Source organism: Arachis hypogaea, chromosome 11, assembly GCF_003086295.3.
Source record: "Arachis hypogaea cultivar Tifrunner chromosome 11, arahy.Tifrunner.gnm2.J5K5, whole genome shotgun sequence".
Taxonomy (NCBI): domain Eukaryota; kingdom Viridiplantae; phylum Streptophyta; class Magnoliopsida; order Fabales; family Fabaceae; genus Arachis; species Arachis hypogaea.
Window position 1 is genome coordinate 146,258,447 of NC_092046.1, and position 22,637 is coordinate 146,281,083.

Consider the following 22,637-nt stretch of genomic DNA (forward strand, 5'->3'; position numbering starts at 1 on the left):
AATTGTTTGTAACATAGAGAGCATTCCAGCTATTAGTATTATTTTATATAGAAATGCTATATACATTTATATAGTTGTTTTATATATATATATCATGAAAATTTATTGTGTACTCTAAGAAACAAATGAGTATTCTTAGTTTATATTATTTACGTTATCAGTTTGCGATTACTTTCTATTTTATTAATATTTTTAAATTTTAAATTAAAAATAATACTAAATCTATAATATTGATATAAAAGACAATTAAACAAAAACACTGACTTGCACTTGCTCTCATAAAACTTAAGAATTTTTCCTTTTTTTTTTTTGGGTATATTACTTAAGAATTTCTTCTTTTTTTTTAAGAATTTCTGTATATGTATAATTTTTTTTTTAAGTAATACCAAAAAAAAAAGGGAAATTTTTTTCTTTTTTTTTGTTTATAATTTTGTTTTTGGTCATGCTCTATAGCTCGACTGGGCCTTCTTTTGTTTTCTTTTCTTAGTTGACTGGGCCTTCTTTTGTTTCAGTTATTATAATATGGGCCTCTGATAGGTCTATTTCTAAAATTGGGCCTCGCATCCAAGTAAAACTGGGCCTAGGTATTGAACTTGGATGAAATCTATCATGTGAGAGCCGAGAGGGCATATCTAATTGTGGATAGGAATATCCTTTCCGGTCGGGTCGGGTCAAATGGGAAAATTTGGGTGGGTAGATCTCACGTCCCGAGACGTATTCAACCACGTTTACTCCTCTTGCTTTCTTGATTCTTCACCGCCATTCACAGCCCCTAAACACAATCCTAACATTTCGTTTTTTGCACTCAAAGCATAGCAAAACAAATCAAAGCTGAAAGAAGAAGAAGAAGAAGGCATGGGAGGTGGAAGCAGAAATGGTGGTGGCGGTGGAAGGAGAAGATCCAACAACAACAATAGCGGCAGCAACACCAAGCACAAAAGCCATAAAAGAGGTTCAGCTGTTAAAGCTTCACTCTTTATCGAAGGGGGTTTCTTGTCCGATTGGAGTTCCCCACCTTCTTCTGCCCGCAATTCAGGTTCCCTCTTTACTCGAAAGTTTGAACGAAAACAAACAGCAGTGTCATTCCTTATTTATTTATTTATTTATTGGAGTTATTAACATATTAACATGAGCAATTACGCCGATTGATGGATAACTGATATGTGGAACCCTCTGTTGTGGGTGAAGAGGAATGATTTTGGGTGGAATCGGTTGCAGGTAGAAATGGTGGCTCCAACACCAAATCTGGGAGCCGAAATAGAACAGAAGCTTCCTCTGCTTCCAAAACTGGATCTGCAAACTATGCGGGAGCTGCTATTGGCTACAATTATCCTTCATCTGATGTTCAGGTTTGTCATGCTCTACAAAGCTCTTGCCTTTATGCTACATTAAATGTTTATTAGCCACGCTTATCATCTTTAATCTTTCAAGAGTTTAAATGTCAAAAAGTGCAGGAATAACAACTGATGTGAATTTAGTCAGCATACATTACTGTTTGATCTTTAATTTTTATTTTTTTTTCTTTATCAAATCCATGGTAGAAAACAATCTATATGTTGCCAGCTGAATAGGAATTTTATTGTTTACAAGTACCTTAGGTAGATGGGCTTTTGTGGAGCCATTTGCATTTCCACTTCTGCAATTATGTTTTTAGCTGTCACCCACCTTCAATCTAACTATGCATGCCGGCAGGACACTAATTAAGGTTTTGAATAGTTTTCCTCATATCATGTTACTCAAAGCTTTAATAGTTCTTCACAATCATCTGACGTAGGCAATAAAGTGAATTTTCTTTGATACAGTAAGAAAGCAAGCTGATTTACTCTACTTAATCAGATAGCTAATTCAAGCACTGAAGTATCCTGGAAAAAGTTAATCTCTGAATATACAAGTTGATAAATGGTTGCAAATTATATTACTTATCTATGTATGGCACATGTCTCATGTTAAATATGAATGTAATTTTCAAAGATCTGATGAAAATGTCAATAGTTTCCTGAAAGTAACTTTCATTTGTTGGTATACTACCAGGAGGTATCAGATGATGAGAATGGCACTGAAGATAGTAATTTACATCAGCTACAATCATTTACCTTTGTGGATGCCAATCAGAATCAAGTTATTGCTCATCTAGACCAAACACCTCCTTCAAAACCCCAGAATGTGGAATATGCTTATAGCTATGGTGCAGATTTTGTTTTGGGTGACACCTCTCATAGGGGGTTAGGGTTCCCCGCTCAGAATTCCAAAACTCCAACTGATGTTGGCACATCCTCCAAACAAATGCCAGCTTCAGTTTTAAATTCGTCATCCTTTGGTTCTGACGATGTTATTTACCATGAGCTAAATACTCAGATGACAGAAAACTCTCCATCAAAAGCTTCTGCTGAGAGAAATTCTGGATTTCTGTCAATTGGAGGCCTTAAGTTATACACTGAGGACATCTCTGACAATGGAAGTGATGAAGATAATGATGAAGAGTTATCAGACCAGGACAGCTCTGAATCTTCTGAGATGGAAGAATTAGTTGAATCCTCTGAAAGCAGTGATTCTGAGGACTCTTCTGATAATAATTCAGACATTGATGAAGAGGTTGCAGAAGATTATTTGGAAGGAGTTGGCGGCAGCGACAACATCCTGGATGCCAAATGGTTGCTTAAACCTGTTTTGGATGGATCTGAGGATGATAGTTCTTCTAGCAGTTGCTATGATGAGGCTTTGCAGAAGATGGGTGGAATTGCCCTTCAAGAAGCTTCTATAGAGTATGGAATGCAGGTCAAACCATGGAAGAAAAGATCTGCACGTCATGGGCCTGTAGATTTGGACAACTTAATGCTGATAAAGGATCCAAGAACAGCTTCTGGTGGAAAGAAACATGCTTCTCGGCTACCCCACTCTTGGCCTTCACAGGCCCAAAAGAGTAAAGCTTCCAAGAGAATCCATGGTATCACTTTTCTGCGCCACCTCTATCAAGTTTCAGATGATATTCTTTTAATTTAAGCTTTTAATGTAAAGTAAATCTCTTCTATTGTTGCATTTACATTCTAGTTTTTCAACCTCTAAAACATTGGATTTCTCGGTCATATTGTTGTACTCCTGAATCTCATTGCATTAGTATGTTGAATTACCTGTTCTTTTTAAATCAGTGATTTGAATTTTGGAATATATGATGGGATTGTTGATTAACAAATCTGAAACTTGTGTGCTTGACATACATATACATTGTCGTATTTGAGTTTGATGCTTGAGCTATGGAATTTTATTAATACTATGACAAATTGCTTGGAGGTGGTTTTTTATTTTTTATTTTTTTTAATAGCTAAGTTAGTGGAAGAACTTTCAGTATGATGACATATTGATTTATTACAGCCATTTTCTTTTGCTAATGCACATTCGTTACAGGTGAGAAAAAGAAACTTCGCAAAGAAAGGATTGCTGCCAAGCGTAGGAGCAGAATGCTGCTCCGTGGGGTTGACCTTGAGAAAATTAATTCGGTATGGAATAAAAAAAATTAAATTATTTTCATGTTAAATCATATCTTAGTATATCAGTGTGATAACCCTTTTTTTTGGTGTGTGGATTCCAGAAATTAGAACAGATTGTGTTGGAGGAAGTGGATATGTTCTCTTTTCAACCTATGCATTCTCGGGATTGTGCACAGGTAATGCACCTTTCCTGTTGGTTTCCTTATACTGGTCTTTCCAATGCGTGTCCTAAATTATATGACCTAAAAGCACCTAAAAGCATTGTTATTAAGATGAATACCATGAATTATGGATCACTAGAGAAGGATGCACGGGTATGATAAGTTTAATGAAAAATATTTAATATTAAAATATTATTAGATTAAGTAGTTAATATAAACTTTTTATATTAAATTAAATTATAAGAATAAAAATGTTATTTTACTTTTTAGAAAAATGGCAAGAATATATAAAGTAAAATAAAAAATATGATTTAATTACAATAAATACATTATAGTATAATTATATAATGAAGTTGTGAACAAAATAATTTAATATTAAAGTCCCATATAAAAAAAAGTTTATGAATCAACAACACAAACACTAAAAAATCTAAAGCTAAGATACAATCCAGTTTGCATTACAATAATAAACTTGATTTTTATTGCCAATGAGTAATAGCTCAAATGGCATAGTCTCCCCATACTCAATTAAGAGGTTGCGGGTTCGAATCTCCTATCTTTGGTAAAAAAAAAAAACTTAGATTTTTATTTTTTTCAAATCTTGAAAACTATACAAAATAATTCCATAATTTTCATTATTTTTTAATTTTCACATTTGTTCCAAAACTCTTATGTACCAAATTCATTGTTCTTTTTTAATTTTTCTCCTTTTTAAGGGAAAAAAATACTTTTGAAAGCTTCAATATCAAAAACTAAAATGCTGAAAAACAGTTGCAAGTAAAAAATGAATAAAAATAAACAATTAGATTCAACCAAACAAAATTGCTATAACATAAAAATGATTATCCTTCCTTGATCCTCAATATGACTACTTGGACATAAAAATATGAGATTAATTTTCATCAATTTTTTCCTTCAAAAATTTCTCACACATCAAGACAACATTATTATCAAGGCCAATGATTTTTCATAATGAGAATGGTTAAGTCAAAACTTAATATGATATAAACCAAAATTGAATCATATGAGAAGTTGAGAAATATTCCATCCATAATGCAACACTATCCGATTTTTGTCTTCTCTCACCCTATGTCAATCAAGCTAATAGGGTCTGTTTTTTCCGAAAATTAACTTCCTATTATTAGTTACTATTTTTTTTCATTGAAAAAAGGTCTAAAACCATGGATTCAAAGCACTTGCCAAAAGGTACGCAGAGAGTGAAAAGTAATTTCACAAACTGATATGTGCATAACAACTTTCATTCAAAAAGCCGCAAGATACCAAAATTATTATAAAAGATTGACATGAGTATCATACCAGAAGGAAGGTGAGAATGAAATTTGAGTTTGTGATTTATATAAGAACATATAAATTATGTTTACCAACTACCGTATTCCATAAAGAAAAGGATTTAACCATCGGGCTTCATTACTTCAAAGAAACATGTTTATAGTTTGCCCAATGGCCACAACAAAAAATCGTTTCATTGGTGTCTACTACTGCAAAAAAAACTCTTAACAGTAAATTGAAAATTAGTTTAAATAAATTAGCAACTGAAAATATAAATTAATAGCTAACAATAACCAGAATATTGTGCACTTAAAAAGCCTGTTTCTTCTGTTAACCTTCCACTCTTAGGGTTTGTGGTGCTTCAGTCATAAATTACCAAGATATGTCATATTTACTTCCCATCAAAAGCATAAGAAAAAGAAAAATTTGTAAGTTGTTGAGAGGATCTGCTTTCCCAGATATTACCTTGATAACCTCCTGTGATTGCAAGAATACTCAAATTAGTCATATTATGGAAACCTGAAAGAAATATGGTTGAATAACATACTGCTCAAGGATTTCCCCAATAATAGAAGTCTAGAGGCTGAGCCCAAATGAGCATCACAGAAATTGAAGGAAGTCCGAAGACTCTGAAAAATGTAAATCTGCAAGAGAGGTTATGAAGTCATTGACTCCTCAAGTTGTATTCTGCTAATAGTTTCCTCCATATTTTATATTCTATTGTAACAACATTAATTCAAAATAAGATGCACTCAATATTAAGCACAGAAAGAAGAACATAATCATATAGTTAATTAAACAAAAAGCTCTAAATAGAGCAGAATCTAATTCAAAGGTAGAAAACAAAAGCTCTAAATAGAGCAGTTAATTAAACACGCTTGAAAACCAAATTTAAAGGCAATTCAAAACAGAATTAAATAGGTAAAATGTACATAATTACAAACCACCTTGAAAACTGAAAATATTTTAGGGTGAATGCCTGACCCATGATACCAAGTAACAGCTTTCATCTAAACTTAATATATTTCCCTAAATAAATAAATAAATAACATTCTAAGCATTGATGGGGAAATGTCAAGACCAATATGTGATGTCCATTCTTTGAAAGTGTCTCACTATTAATAATAGAACCACATCAGTGAGAGAATAGAAGAAGGAACTACTAACAGAAATATGAAATTTTTAAAGTAAGCTTTGAAGGTAACAAAGCTTAAATCTTGGTGGTATCCCATAATTTGTTCCACAATTTTTTTCAAATGGATCGTGGGGAAAAAAAGAAATTAACCCTATTTTAGAACGGAAAAGACTCAAAAATCGAGAATTGAAACTACCAGCCTGAAGACTGAAGAACATAGCTAAACTTGAGAGGAAGGAAGAGAGATAAGGTAATAATAAGCAGAAGAATAATAATAAGCAAAAGCAAAGAACAAATTTAAGCAATTGAACAAAAAGAGAACTAATAAAAACACAATAGAGTGGGTGGATGCAAACCTTCCACAGTAGCTACACAGCAACAACTTCTTTTGCCTTAGTTCTTAAATTACTCTGAAAATACAAAAGCCAGGACATCAAATGCTAAAGGAAAAATGAATACTTCATGCTGCATTACTTTGAAATCTGATTTGGTTTTGTATATTGGATGTAAATTGAATATAAGAGGGAAAGAGGTTAATGAAGTTTAAGCAAAATGCAAATAGAATCCCGGCAAAAACAATGAGGTTCTGGATTTTCTGCATCAACAGCTCCACACCAGACAAAGACGCCTCTGCACAACAACAATAACATTTCAAATCTTCCTGAAATTAGAAGGTGAAGAAGGTGAAGGAGAAGAACCGAAGAAGAGGAGGAAGAGATAAAACTGAAAACAAAGAATGGAGAGAATTCCCTTTTTTTATTTTGATTTTGAATTCAAAATTTGAATGTTGAAATTTCAGGTTGTGTACATGTAAAGCAATCGGAAAAAAAGAGGATAAAAAACTCAGGCACAATGTTCAGAAGGGTAGTGAAAATGTGGAATGAGGATGGTCTGATAATGGGGTGTTATTGTAATAAAGATCATATATAAAAAGTTTGAAAAAAATCTTGAGGATGGCATGTGGGAATTCCACTAACGCATAAACCTTCTTTTAAAGGATTGTTATAGGATTATATCTTGTGTGACTTTCTTGTAGTGCTTGGTACATCTCAGCTGGAATTTTTCGTTAAAAGATTTGGGGACTGTAAGAAGAATAATTAAGTGGTTCCACGCTTGAATCATGATTATTGTTACTGCTTTTGGGAATTCATTATAGTGACATAAGAAGTTTGGAACTTTCGATTAGTTAGGAGTTTGGCATGGAAAAATTGATGAAGTCATGATCTCCTGTCAAATACAAATATTTCTGCCTTTTAAGGATTCATTTGTTACTTTGCCACACTGATGGTTGTCTGAGAATGGTATTCTTGCTTGAATAAAACATGTATAGTTCTTGATTTTTAAATCCATATGTTTGCAATGGACCTACAGTTGGCCTTTATTGTTGTGTGATATGACTTTTCATTGTTTCTCTTGATACTTATTGCTCCTGACTCCCGTGTTGCTCTATTTTCTCAATGATTAAAGGTGCAACGGTTAGCATCAATCTATCAGCTGCGGAGTAGCAGCCAGGGTTCTGGGAAAAAAAGGTGACAGTGATGTTCCCATATTTATACAATGAAATCTGCATATTAACATAAATATTCTGGATTTGTGGTTTCAGATTTGTGACGGTGATGCGAACACAGTCGACATCCATGCCATCTTCAACTGGAAGACAGCGCCTGGAAAAGGTTCTGTAATGTTACTGATTTTATCATGAAATTTATTATATATGCATTGTATATCCCAATGTGGGACTTACGCTGTTTCTCCTCCTTTCAAGCCTGTCATTAAGATGCAGAGTGGCCCATCCTCCTCTCATTTTTCTGCTACTCTTGCTGCATAATAGGATTGATACTTAGAAAGATTAGAGACGAAGCTTTTGATCTTTTCAATCATTGGACAGAATTTTCAAGAAAAGCATATTTTTTAATTCACAATATTACATATTTGGAATTAATTTTGATTTCTTTAGTTGAGATTGACTTCTGTATGTACTTCAGCTGATGGGAGTTGATGACGAAGATGCTGATTTTGCTGTCACTGACTATACAAATAACAAGTCTGCAAGTGGAGATAGAAGACTAGGAAAGAAAAATGCTAAAAGGAATGATATCAGATTGCAAGGACTTCAATCTGCTCAGAACAACTCATCCAAGTCCTCTGCCAACCGAGGAAGCGGAAAAATGAAGGACAAGAAGGGCAGTAGAGAAAGGGGTTCCTATGCTAATCAACCTGTCTCGTTTGTGTCGAGTGGTGCAATCCATTCAGAAGCGATGCAGGTTACAGCTGTTAGCTCCGAAGAGACTGATGGTACTTTCAAGAAGGGCGTCATCACCAGCTCTGTTAACGTAGGTTCTTTCGAGGCTCACACTACCGGTTTTGGTTCCAAAATGATGGCGAAAATGGGATATACTGAGGGTGGCGGATTGGGTAAAAATGGTCAAGGTGTGGCACAACCCATAGAGGTTATCCAAAGGCCTAAATCACTCGGTTTGGGTGTGGAGTTCTCCAGCAAACCCGCCGAGGTGGCAGCCGCTGCTGAGCCATCTAGGAGCAAGTCTTCAAGAATCGGCACCAAGCCATCAAGGAACAAGTCTTCAAGCATTGGTGTCTTTGAGAAGCATACCAAAGGCTTTGGGTCAAAAATGATGGCAAAGATGGGCTTCATTGAAGGCATGGGATTAGGTAGAGAATCACAAGGTATTACTGCCCCACTGGGTGCTGTTAGGCTACCAAAGTCCCGAGGGCTAGGTGCCACCAAAACTTAATTTTTATTTTTTATTGTCATTTGTTTTCTATGTTCCTATCTAAATTGTATATTAGCCTTAAACTTATGATTTAAAAGCTTTACTATTTTCTGGAACGGAATGGAATAACGATTATAAATTAGAACCTGGTTATACATTGATGGATTAGTTTCTTCATTCATTTAATTTAATCCTTTTTCTATCCATTTGATGAGGACATATTTCTTTATTCAGTTGAGATAAATAACATCATAAATCATAATCATCAGACCCATTGAGATCCTGAAATAGGAAGAATCTAGGATCCAACTCGAGGAAAATGTGAGTTGGTGAGATCACATCGTTTCTCGATTCATGAAAGCTATGAGTCACCAAGAAAATTATATGCCAATTAAGACATTCTCTTACAAACCTTTAATTCATTGATGATTTGGTTAATCTCTCATTATCATACAGCCTGTAATGTCCTGCAACAACTCCACTCAAACCTCTCTGATTATACGAGTGACTAATTTTTAGTGTACATGTAGCATGATCGATATTTTAAATCACTTTAATAATCTTAGCAAACATTTTTAAAATATTCATGCACAAAATCTTTATTTTATACTAGTAAATTGGTCAATAAGAAAAGGGTAGATTAGATCTGAATTGGTTCTCCTTTTATTGGTGTAGAAGCAATATATAAGTATATATTATATCACATTTTCGCATATGCCAAAGTCAAAACTCGCACTTATTTCCATGTTCATGTTCTGGTATTATGCCATTTAGATCTAAAACTCTAAACTAAAACAGTTACCGGCATGCCGAAGAATGCCAACCCTTTAAAAGTTACATATAATTTACTGTTACTTCAGCGTCACTTTAGAAATGAAATTCAATTTGCATGCTCTAAATGAGAATTCAAAACTTCATAAACTACACTTAATTACATGATTAGCCATTGAAAACCGTTGACATAATAAAACTAACATGGCGAAAATGAATGATTAAATATCAAGTCACTTGGGGTGTTTGCTTTTATGGTCAAACATACATTAAAAAAGGAAGTACAAATAACTTAACTTTGTGGAAAAGTACACTAAATAACTCACTTTATTCGCGGTGAAATAAATGTGGACCAAACAAGCTACTACTAAATAATAATTCCTAGCGATGGTTGAGGTTGAAGCAGTAAGGCATGAAGGTTAAAGAAAAAAGTAGTATTAAATAACGTCGGTGACAAAAATATACAGTTTTTGCAATCAAGTCTGGCTAACATGCATTGGAACGACAACGAGAAAAATGTCGTTTTGTAAGTGAAATGGACTCAATGTTTTGGTTTTTTCCCTTCTACTAAGTGAACTATCAACTATGTGTTATTTTTAATTTTTGTTTTTTATATATGACCATGTGATAAAAAAAATAAACCGACAAAACCGTGATAAGAGTCACTAGTCACTACTCTAGAGCAATGGAATATTCTCGTATATGAAAATTCCACAAAATTTTACTACACGTTGAAAAAAAAATTTATAAAAATAGAATGACTGGAATTTAATTATGAATTTAAATTTATCTTAATAATAATATTATTTTATTGCTTACTTCATTACAAAATCAGTTATATTGACCAAAAGAAACAAATTAAATTAATAACCAACTTGGGTTGATCGAGTGGTCAGCTCACTCGTCCGCTTAAACAAGTGTTGGGAGTTCAAATCCCACCTTGTGCATGCAACAACTCATTGGCCAACAGCAGACCCGAGCTCAGATTCGTGACGAATTAATCTTTAACTTGTCAAGTTGGGGGATACCGTTTGAGTAAACAAAAAAAAAAGAAACAAATTAAATTAAATTTAAAGACTTCAATTTCAATCACACCAAAACTTCTAAAATAAATAAAGAAAGGATAGAATGGTCATTTTGAGAGGACCATGAGTCCTGATGAGAGAGCAGTGAAACTGTGAAAGAGAAGCTCCCTGGAAATGAGAAGCAACCATATAAATGTGCAGAGTCGCCAACTTCAACGCCTTCCTAACATCGTCTCGCGTTTCTTCCTCGCTCCAATTTCTAGATTCTCTTCGTCTCGAAGATCTCGTTTCATGTTTTGAAACTCAGATCTTCTCGTTACCTATCAGGTGAGTGAGAAATTCTCATTACACCTTGCGCTTATTCCATTTATTTCCATTTACATTTCGTCTTTTGGATTGTGTAGCTAGTATATATGCTTTGCATCTGCATTTGCATTCACACTGTACTGAGAATCTAGTTAGAAAATACAACTTGATATTTTGTGTTTTTTTATTTTGGTTTTTCAATTGACATTTCCCCCATGGGGTCTTTCAGATCTGACACAAATTTCTAATGAGTCGTCCAAAAATGGAGTCTTTTCGTGAATTTAGTTTGTGGGTATTGGCTTTCTGCTTGGTATTCCAATTGGGGTATGGATTCTACCTCCCTGGGAGTTATCCACACAAGTATGGTGTAGGTGATGAGTTGTCGGTTAAGGTGAATTCTCTTACTTCAATTGACACAGAGATGCCCTTTAGCTATTACAGCTTGCCATTTTGCAAGCCTGAGGGTGGTGTCAAGGATAGTGCTGAGAATCTCGGTGAGCTCCTCATGGGGGATCGGATCGAAAACTCACCTTATAAGTTCAAGATGTACACCAATGAGTCTGAGATTTTCCTGTGTCAGGTTGATAAGTTGTCTGATGAACAGTTCAAGATCTTGACAAAGAGGATTGATGAAATGTATCAGGTGAATCTGATACTTGATAACTTGCCTGCTATCAGGTTTACAAAGAAGGATGAGTACTTTTTGAGGTGGACTGGATACCCTGTTGGTATCAAGATTCAGGATGTGTATTATCTGTTTAACCATCTCAAGTTCAATGTTCTTGTCCATAAGTATGAGGAACCTAATGTCGCTCGTGTCATGGGGACGGGCGATGCGGCCGAGATGATCCCGCCAGTGGGTAAGGAGGGATCTGACAAGCCTGGATACATGGTTGTTGGGTTTGAGGTGATACCTTGCAGCATTATGCATAATGCTGATTCAGTTAAGAACTTGAAGATGTATGGCAAGTATCCATCACCTGTCAAGTGTGATCCAGCCACTGTGGGTATGCCTATCAAGGAAGGGCAGCCAGTTGCGTTTACTTATGAGGTTACCTTTGAGGAGAGTGACATCAAGTGGCCGTCTAGATGGGATGCCTACTTGAAGATGGAGGGAGCCAAAGTGCACTGGTTCTCTATCCTCAATTCGCTTATGGTGATCACTTTCCTTGCTGGTATTGTTCTTGTGATCTTCCTGAGGACTGTTAGGAGGGATCTGACCCGATATGAGGAGTTGGATAAGGAGGCTCAAGCACAGATGAATGAGGAGTTATCTGGTTGGAAGCTTGTTGTGGGGGATGTGTTTCGTGCTCCGTCAAATCCTGCTTTGTTGTGTATAATGGTTGGGGATGGAGTTCAGATTCTTGGGATGGCTGTTGTGACAATATTGTTTGCTGCACTTGGATTCATGTCACCAGCTTCTCGTGGAACACTTATCACAGGTATGATATTTTTCTACCTGATACTTGGTATTGCTGCTGGTTATGTTGCAGTTCGGCTATGGAGGACAATTGGCTGCGGCGATCAGAAGGGCTGGGCTTCAGTTGCTTTTAAGGCCGCATGTTTCTTCCCCGGTATTGCGTTTTTTATCCTCACAATCTTGAACTTCCTGTTGTGGGGAAGCCACAGCACTGGAGCCATTCCATTTTCACTATATGTTATACTGCTCTTGCTTTGGTTTTGCATTTCTGTCCCCCTCAGCCTTGTTGGTGGGTACTTTGGGGCAAGGGCACCTCACCTTGAGTACCCGGTTCGAACCAATCAAATTCCACGAGAAATTCCCCAGCAGAGGTACCCATCATGGCTTTTGGTTCTCGGCGCGGGCACCCTTCCATTTGGCACCCTCTTTATTGAGCTATTCTTCATCATGTCCAGTATCTGGATGGGACGCGTTTACTATGTCTTTGGCTTCCTCTTCATTGTTTTGATCCTTTTGGTGGTGGTTTGTGCTGAGGTTTCACTTGTTCTAACCTACATGCACCTCTGTGTGGAGGACTGGAAGTGGTGGTGGAAGTCATTCTTCGCCTCTGGTTCCGTTGCCATTTACATCTTTTTGTACTCCATAAACTATCTCGTATTTGATCTAAAGAGTTTGAGTGGACCTGTATCAGCAACCCTTTACTTGGGGTATTCACTCCTCATGGTTCTGGCAATCATGTTCACCACAGGAACAGTTGGGTTCCTCTCTTCATTCTGGTTTGTGTATTACTTGTTCTCTTCGGTCAAGTTGGATTGAAGACCTTAACACAAGGTTCAAAGTTTAGCCCTGCAGAGAGGAGTTATCCTTGAAAATGTTCAGTTTATATGTTACTTTATTTCAGTTCATTTTGTTAGGGAAATTAGTATATTTTTACAACGGAATAATTTTATCAAGTTTTGCCTAATTCATTGTTAGATATTATATCAATGCATGATAAGTTTCTTTCCATTCAGAAGTATATACTACTATACTTTGATTGTTGAGGTTGGGGATGTAATTCTGATTTTTCACTTTTTATTTTTGATATTGGGCTGACAATAGTGTTTTTTCGGATTATGTGCTGTTGGGATGTAATTTCAAATGTGGTACCATTTGATTTGAGATTGAGAAATCGGACTCCCAGAGTCTAGGAGGTGCAGAAATCGGACCCGATCTTTTTATGTCTGAGATATAGAAATAGGAGAGATGTCTGAAATTGGACTTTTCGATTTCTGTTTCAAAAAAAATAAAAAATTTGAAATACAGAAATCAGATTTTCAGATTTTGGTTTTTCTCGCAATTTTAAAAAAATACAAAAAATTACAATGTTAGAGTAAGCATATCTCACTTCCATAAAAAGGAAAAATTAGCCTCTTCATGTCTAGCATGCAAAATTACAATACTGTTTTATTCACTTGATTTTGGTTTGCATTTACATTACTGCTCTCGTTAACCGTTGAGTTTGACAGTTTATAATAAGTCTACTTTATTAAATCGTTGAGTTTGACAGTTTATAATAAGTCTACCTTATTAAATCATTCATCAACACGTCAGCAATACTATATTTTGGCCTAATTTTGATTTCCTATTGCCTTCAATACGGTGTGCTCATAAAGTCTTGTATCACATTTAATGCTTGCTGTACTCTTTAGTTCTTGACTTCTTGGAGTCTACTGGGCATTGCTTATTAATGTTGTTTCTAATGGCATAAGTTTTGTTTTGTATGCTCTCACGCCTCTCAGTGCATAAAATGCATTGGTTGGTAGGTTTAGAATGTGTTGTTTTCCTATCAAAAGTTTTCATTTTTGGAAATCTTAACCCACCAGAATAAAAAGGATGTGATAAACCTACCACGAAAAACTGTTATGCACATGCTAACCTTGTCACCGCCAATCTAGGAACATACGAATTTAATTTGGGAGCCAGATAAAGACGTCTAAAATTTATATTTTTTAGTAATTAAAATTTAACATATATAATCGATTAAATCATGTTATTTTTGTCAAAATTAGGTCAGATAAATTAATTTAACCGAAAAAATAGTAAATTAAATCTTAAATTGATCTAAATTAATATTATTTTTTTATAGAAAATAATTACAATATCCTTATTATAAGAAATGACTAAAATACTCCTATTATATATATTAATTTTGAGAATTTTAAATTCTAACTCTTTATTTTTCTGCCATCATAGGATTAGGATTTAGAATTTTCAAAATTAATATATATATATATATATATATATATATATTTAGTCATTTTCTGTATTATAGTTATGTTTTATAAAAAATAATATTAATTTAGACTGAAATCACCATTTTTTTTGTCAAATTAATTTGTCTAGCCTAATTTTGACAAAAATAACATGATTTAATTGATTATATGTGTTAAATTTTAATTACTAAAAAATATTTTTAAAAAAAATATTTTAGATGTCTTTATCTAAATAATTCCATCTAATTTAGATAGTTGTTACTAAAAAAACAGAAGCAGGTACAATGACCTGTTAAAAAAGAAAAACCGTATATTCCTAATTCTATTTTGGGTTCAGCGCTATCCCTTGCATCCTCAACAAACTTAGAAATTAGAATCTATACAAAGCTACTGTTCTAGTATATGCACATAAGAAAAGTGGCCTTTGGATTAATAGATTCTGATACATATTAAAAGTAGCCAAATTGAAAACGTTATCAAAATGAGAATTTGATACGTGCAGGGGAAAATGAGAGAATTCATCAGGAAAGTCCATAAATTTAATATTTGATGACTAGATGTATTGATGAACTTGTTGAATACAAAAGGAAAAAGAGAAATGGAATCTTTTAGAATTCTTAAAATAAGAAAATACATGAACAATAAAAAATATTTCCTTAAAATAAAAACCAAATAACTAAGCATAAAATTATGCTATCTTGTTTTTTACCTTAAAAACAGACATTTTTTTGAAGAATATTACACACATAAGTTTGTTCAAAGCATTTTATTATTTTGCTCAATATAAATTAAATAAAACATTAGAAAGTTATTTTTCAAGTAACTTTTTTGTTTGAATTTAAAATTTTCAATTGAAAATAATAACGTTTTGAATATTATTTACTATAACAGCCTAACAGGACAGTTTTTTTTGGCTTCAACCACTTAATTAAAGAAGATTTTATTACAACAAAATATCGGTCATCGAAAGCACAGCATCTTTTCACACAAGTCAACGAGTTAATAACTTACATAATAACTCAATTAATGATTTCGCAATCAAAATAGTTGTCTTTGTTGGATAAAACTCTTTGGTTCTTATCTACAGGAATTTCCTTATTTTATAAAATTCAAGCAGCATGAGTATGAAAGACCTTCATTCATTGAAAAAAAGTATTGTTCATTTCTCTCTGAGAGAAGAAGACTCTCAAGAGAGGTGAAGAAATGGCAGGTGGATCTTTTGCAACAGATTCTGTGGCTAAGGAGAGGGCACAACAATATAAGGGAAGGGTCACACTTTATGTCATCATAACATGCATTGTTGCTGCCACTGGAGGCTCTCTCTTTGGCTATGATATTGGAATTTCAGGTTCTTCCATAATCAAAATCTAAATAATAGTTCTCATCATTTCATAGTTTTAATTGCCCTTAGGTTCAGTTTCTTCTAGAATCCATTATCTAAATCAAAATTTAGATACTTTTTCTTGTTTCAACACATGGGGACATCAAATTTATGCTGCAGAAATGAGATTGTGACTTGCAGACTCAGGATTGCAAAAAATTTCATGTGGTTCCCTATCTGCACTCTTGATTATTATTAATTTTCTAATCTGCAGCATGTGAAGCTCCTCTCATTCCAATAATTATCTAGGTTAGTGTATCAAAGCATTAACTATCATCCAATATTTTCAAAAGACTAGATTTGTTTGACAAATTAATTCAATCATCAATTAGGCTCCGTTTCTATTTGACATGTAAGCAATTCTGTCAACTTCTATTATCCAATTGAGAGAGGCAGAGAGAAAAAAATGTATGAAGAATTCTAACTAATGCATCTGAACAAATCAAGGCTTATGTAGAAATCATGACAGGCCAACACTGTTATGCTATTTCTTTGATAGCCATTTGGATTTTGGACCTGTAAAATATTCTCTTTCCCTCTTGAATGGTTCATATTCTTCTTCATTTTATAAATTAGATTATGTAAATAAGCATGATTTTCAGTCACATAAAGAAGACTTCTCTGATGCATGCTGGTTAACAGGAGGAGTTACTTCTATGGATGACTTTCTTCAGAAATTCTTCCCTGATGTATACAAGCAGAAAATGCACGCACACGAAAACAACTACTGCAAGTTTAACAGTCAGGCGCTTGCTGCATTTACCTCTTCTCTGTACATTGCTGGTTTAGTTGCATCCTTGATAGCATCTCCGGTTACTAGGAAGTATGGACGCCGTATGAGTATCATTTGTGGCGGTATGAGCTTTCTTGTTGGATCAGCTTTAAATGCGGCAGCTGCTAATCTGGTAATGCTTATCATAGGCCGGATTATGCTCGGTGTTGGCATTGGATTTGGAAATCAGGTAGTAAAATTATTCAACTTGTGAATTGTGATTGATTCTTGATTTCTTGTGCAAATACTAGCTTTGTTGAATTACATCATTGGGGTGCTTAGAAAACAGCAACCATATGATTCCAATTCAAAGCAAGATTTAGCCAATACCAACATAAAATGGCTTTGAAAAGTGGGTAAGTTCAAATATTAATTATCTTAATCTCTATGAAAGTCCATGAAAGTTCATGGAAGAGAGTTAGTGTGATGGAACATGAGTAATGACATAACATTCTAAACATGTTCCTAACACCCTCTTAAGTACTTCGAGTGTCATCAAATCTTAAATCAATCAATTCTTCCACTGTTTAGTAATTAGGAGGATGTTTAAGAGAATAAACCATTTACTAATAGAACATATAATGGTTATCGAAATTGTTTCTGAATTAGAAGATAATATTGTATCTTAGGGCTTACATTGTCTATCTTCCTGGTATTTCGAAGGCTGTTCCACTTTATTTGTCAGAGATGGCGCCAACCCATCTTCGAGGAGGCCTTAACATGATGTTTCAAGTAGCAACCACTTTTGGGATTTTCACAGCCAATATGGTCAATTATGGAACACAGAATATTAAACCATGGGGGTGGAGGCTATCTCTTGGCCTGGCTGCAGTACCAGCAATTTTGATGACTGGGGGAGGTATATGTCTTCCTGACACTCCAAACAGCTTAGTAAATAGAGGATTGACAGAAAAAGCAAGGAAGCTACTTGAAAAGATCAGAGGAACAGATGATGTTGATGCAGAGTTCCAAGATATGGTCGATGCTAGCGAGTTGGCCAGCTCAATAAAGCACCCCTTCAGGAACATCCTTGAAAAGAGATACAGGCCAGAGTTGGTAATGGCAATCTTCATGCCTACATTCCAGATCCTAACTGGCATTAACTCCATTCTATTTTATGCTCCAGTGCTATTTCAAACCATGGGGTTTGGCAGAACAGCATCTCTCTACTCCTCAGCCTTGACAGGAGGAGTTCTTGCTTCCTCAACATTCATATCAATAGCAACAGTGGATAGACTTGGGAGGAGACCCCTACTCATCAGTGGTGGAATACAAATGATTACATGTCAGGTAATCAAATATCTGGCAAATATCTGTCTAGTCTAAATTCCCATTATGCTCTCAATGAAACTAGGATACAGTCCGCTAAAGTGCAGGTTGCAGTCTATATAACAAAGTGCAATATCTAAATTCTAAACCATCAATGAAAAGATCAATAGTTGCAAATTCTATTGGTAGTTATAAATGTAGTTTTATTACATGATCCAGAGAACTAACAATAGCAGCTGAAACAATGCATTATTCAAGTAGTTAAGATAGCAGCATATACTTGATAACGGTATCGCCAAGTGATGATCATAACAAATGTTTTACTTGAGTATACTTTGATTTTTCACATGAGCAGGTTATAGTTGCCATAATCTTGGGGGTCAAGTTTGGAGACAACAGAGAACTGTCCAAAGGCTTCTCAATATTAGTTGTAGTTGTGATCTGCTTGTTTGTTCTGGCATTCGGATGGTCATGGGGCCCACTTGGGTGGACAGTCCCAAGCGAGATATTTCCATTGGAGATCCGATCAGCAGGGCAGAGCATCACAGTTTCTGTGAACCTCCTCTTCACATTCATAATTGCTCAGGCATTTCTGTCCCTCCTCTGTTCATTCAAGTTCGGGATCTTCCTGTTCTTTGCTGCCTGGATTACCATTATGACCTTATTTGTCTCTGTTTTCCTACCTGAAACCAAGGGCATCCCCATTGAAGAGATGACATTCATGTGGAGAAGACACTGGTTCTGGAAAAGGGTCCTGCCTGCTGCAGCGTAAATATGACCATTTCTTTCAAACCAACGAAGCTTAAATTTATAGTGATGTAAACAAGTAAAGCGCAAAACTAGAGCGCTATTTAGTTGAACATAAAAGGCGAAATCGCGAAGTGGTAGATTGGTGAACATCGAAGTAAAAGGAGAATTCTGAATAGGCTGTTGAAAGTGCTTGATTTCTTGGCCGAGTCACAAAATAAACATTCGAATTCTACCATAAAAATTGGAATCAGAATAACAACAATCTGCAGAATGCAAGGAGATTTTATTGAATTACACTATGAAATTCTATAGCTACATAGGTAATAATAGAAGGAGAACACCACAATACAACCAACCTCCTAACATTTTTGAAGAAGAGAAAAAAGAAATTAAACGAACACACAGGTAGGGACAACCTAAATCCAAATTCTAGATCAGACGCACATTACGATACTATAGGAATGTACAAGAGAATCATACTTTCGCTCAACCCTTGCAAATTCAACTTGTAGAACTAACACTAGCTAATTGACTAATCACCTATTGAGTATCATCATCGAACATTACATTTCGTTTCCATCCCTATGATAGGTAACCTTCGCTTTGCTTTGCTTTTAACACTTTCTTCATTTCCTCGCCCTCAACGGCTTGTCCTCTTGAAAAAATAAAGGAAGCGCGTCGAGACATCTACGCAGGAAGAAAAGTAAAGTCAAACTGCAAACAAACAACTAATCCACCGAATACAGCACCGCATCGCAGATCCTATCTTTGATTATTCCAGATCAAGGCCAAGTAACCGCCTTAGATCGCTCGTGGCAGCACCGTTCTTCCCTAAAAATGCGGGAACCGGAACGGAGCTCGGAGGCGGAGACGCAACAAACGCCGATCCGGCGTAGATCACATCCTTCGGAACCGGAACCATAATCTGCCTCTGCACCATAACCGGATCCGGACCTAACCGATTTGTGGATCCCAACAACAGATCCAAATTATCAACGCTCTTAGCCCGAGCCTCTATGTGTCTATTCTCCGGGATCCATTTCTCGCCTCTCTTGAGGATCTTGACTTGGCCAGATACAAGGCTCGCGGCGGCCGGAACTTTCTTTGCCGGTCGATCGCCAGACCGGTGGCGAATGGTGTGATGGTTGTTCACCGGACTTCGCTTCCGGCGGCGGTTCTGGTGAGAGGAGAAATTGACGTTAGGGTTAGGGTTGTTAGAACATCTTGGAGATCTAACGTGTGAGGTGGCAAGGGCCAAAGCGTCGTTGCGAAATCGCCCTTGAAGGCAATCGTGGGAACGAAGAATTGCTGTTCCCATTTCCAACAGAATGGAGAGAGAAAGAATGAAAAGAAAATGAAAATGAAAATGAAAATAGTTCGTACGGAATTAGTTAGGGATAGCAAAACGGGAGTTTCTATTATGAGTAGGGTGGAAACGGACTTCGGAGAATTTATAGTGGAGATAACGAAACTGTTTATTCGCGTTTGCATGAACCGAGGCAACCGACCTTGCTGGCGGGGTGTGGTGGGTTTGCTTGGGTGTTTGGCAATTTGACAGGTTCAATGTTTTATTAACGGGCTTGTTCTTTAACTCAAATTACTATCCTACCCTGTTCTTGACCCAATTTATGGACACGTGTCAAGAATATGACCAAGGACGGTTAGGCGGTTCGGGTATAGGGTTATCCTTTGCGTGGGAACGTGGACAAACAGCTGTGTTTATCTTCTTTTACGTTTTTTTTTATTGGGCCTCTTAATCCTTTTCTTTACAGTGTCAAAAATCTACCGAAGCCCATTGCTCATTCATTTGGGCTGCTTAAAAAAAAATCCCGTCCAAAAAATAATAATAATAATAATAATAATAAACAATTCCCAGTCCAAAAATAAATAAATAAATAAACAATTTGTTAAAAAAGGAGAGACAAGTTTGTCTTCCTCTATCTTTTTCTTTTTGTCTTTAATTTTAAACCACCACAAATTTTTTTATTTTGTGAAAGTTGCTTTACATAAAATCCTTTGAATTTGATGTAATTATATTATCAAAAATTCTATTTAATTACCCAAATCCTACACAAACAAAATAACTACACTCATTACCTATTTATTATTATTATTATTATTTTCTTTTTTTAATTATCTCCAATTCTCTCTCTATATATATTAATATCACTTAGTAGTATACTTTTTTAGTAGAAGTTGTCTAAGTAACCAATCTCATTAAGTAATTAATTGCACTGGATTCGCTCCATACATTAAAGAAAAGTAATGGATTGATTGAGACATATGGTTCATTTGCAAAATGAGTCGTCTGTGTATAGTGTATATACTTAAGGAAATAACTTCCGTAGGAACTAAGAAGATTGCTTAAGAACGAAGATTTGATTATATATATAGACATAGGATATAAATTGACCGATCACATATAATGCAGGAAGTCTTAATAGCTTTAAAAAAGAAGGGGAAAAAATAACTTGGACGAGAAATATACCTGTACATTTTTTTTATCAAATGGATTAGATAATTTTTAATTTTAATCATTATAAATTTATCCATATTATATACACATACAATATTTAAGAATTTCATTCACTACTTAGCCTAGCTAAATTTTAAATCCAAATATATACATCTCTTTATTATTCAATAATATAATAATTAGGAGATTAGCAATAGTAAAAATAGAATTAATTAGAACAATAAATATTCATATCTTAACTTACATAATATAAGTTTAATCTGCTTCATTTTTGTCATGTAAACTACGTTTAATATTGAGTCTGTTAAGATCGGTCTAATAGCATCAAATCCTAAAATATAAATGAACTTTTAAATTTAGCATATCAAGCCATATATGCCTCCCGCTTATGTATTTGGTAATTTATTAGATAGTTTGCTATTTTGGATTTGACGAAATAGCATTTATGAAATGACATAGACAATTTTTGACTAACAAACTTTACTTGTTTAACTTTGACTAATAAATTTCAATTTTGTACAGTTAAATGATTAAATAATTACAAATCATCAAATAAAAATTAAAAGAAAATAAGTTAACAGTTTAGTTACTAATTTAATGTATGAATAAATTGTGAATTTATTGCTAGCAAACTATAATTTAAATGACATATAACCACTTACAAATTGTGAATTCAAATCAAACTTCTATCTTAAAAAAAACTGTCAACTTATTATTTTTAAAAATTATTTTTTCTATAAAATGATCTATGAAAGAAAGAAATCACATTTTGAATCTCGAAAACATATTTTTCTTAAAGATAGTAATTGGGTTATGGTACGTGTACACTAAAATTAGCCACCAAAATTAACCATCAGTATAAAATACATACTAAAATATAAATATATATTAAAAATAAATTAAATCACATATATATTTATATACAAATACATTAGTGACTGATTTTAATGTACAAAGAATATTTCTCATAGTAATTTTAAAAAGTTGCACAAAATATAAAGAGACATTCAAATAATAGTGACTTTATATATAGATCCATTTTTAATGAGATTTTTGTGTTTATTAAAAATAAGATACTTTTAATCTTTAAAATTTTAGTAATTTTTACTTTAAGTGACTTTTTTTTTGTGGCAATTTAGCTTTAATCGAGTGACAAAAATAAAAAAAATAATCTAGAAATTAATATTTTTTAACCTTCTAAATAATTTTTTAAACGTTTCAATAAAAAGTTTGCTTAAATGCCATTCGTCACTTGTATAAAGAGTGGTACACTTTGATCTATTATGGTTATAAAGCCATTTGTATAAATTAAGTTTTTGCTTTATTATTTTTAATTATTGTTATTTTTTTTAAAGTTACTAGTGAAATTCGAATTGAAGACTTTTAAATAAGTACGAAAAAATTATGTC

At 34.4% G+C, this 22,637-nt stretch overlaps 4 protein-coding genes across 4 annotated transcripts; 3 read left to right on the forward strand and 1 right to left on the reverse strand.

Moving 5' to 3' along the window:
- The first annotated feature begins 638 nt into the window (after positions 1-638).
- On the forward strand, positions 639-8,971 carry LOC112723379 (uncharacterized). Its single transcript, XM_025774738.3, has 8 exons — positions 639-1,036; positions 1,219-1,349; positions 2,032-2,944; positions 3,403-3,494; positions 3,587-3,661; positions 7,539-7,600; positions 7,675-7,744; positions 8,057-8,971. The coding sequence occupies exons 1-8, from the start codon at positions 856-858 to the stop codon at positions 8,822-8,824; spliced, it is 2,292 nt and encodes a 763-aa protein (XP_025630523.1). The 5' UTR covers positions 639-855; the 3' UTR covers positions 8,825-8,971.
- A 1,694-nt stretch (positions 8,972-10,665) lies between these two features.
- On the forward strand, positions 10,666-13,333 carry LOC112723380 (transmembrane 9 superfamily member 11). Its single transcript, XM_025774739.2, has 2 exons — positions 10,666-10,926; positions 11,135-13,333. The coding sequence occupies exon 2, from the start codon at positions 11,153-11,155 to the stop codon at positions 13,139-13,141; it is 1,989 nt and encodes a 662-aa protein (XP_025630524.1). The 5' UTR covers positions 10,666-10,926; positions 11,135-11,152; the 3' UTR covers positions 13,142-13,333.
- Positions 13,334-15,190: 1,857 nt separating this feature from the next.
- On the forward strand, positions 15,191-20,178 carry LOC112723381 (sugar transport protein 7). Its single transcript, XM_025774740.3, has 4 exons — positions 15,191-15,928; positions 16,604-16,923; positions 17,397-18,023; positions 18,358-20,178. Exons 1-4 carry the CDS (start codon positions 15,784-15,786, stop codon positions 18,772-18,774), a joined length of 1,509 nt encoding a protein of 502 aa, XP_025630525.1. The 5' UTR covers positions 15,191-15,783; the 3' UTR covers positions 18,775-20,178.
- On the reverse strand, positions 19,017-20,070 carry LOC112723383 (uncharacterized). The gene has a single exon (XM_025774741.3). The coding sequence runs from the start codon at positions 20,068-20,070 to the stop codon at positions 19,525-19,527; it is 546 nt and encodes a 181-aa protein (XP_025630526.1). The 3' UTR covers positions 19,017-19,524.
- Positions 20,179-22,637: the final 2,459 nt, after the last annotated feature.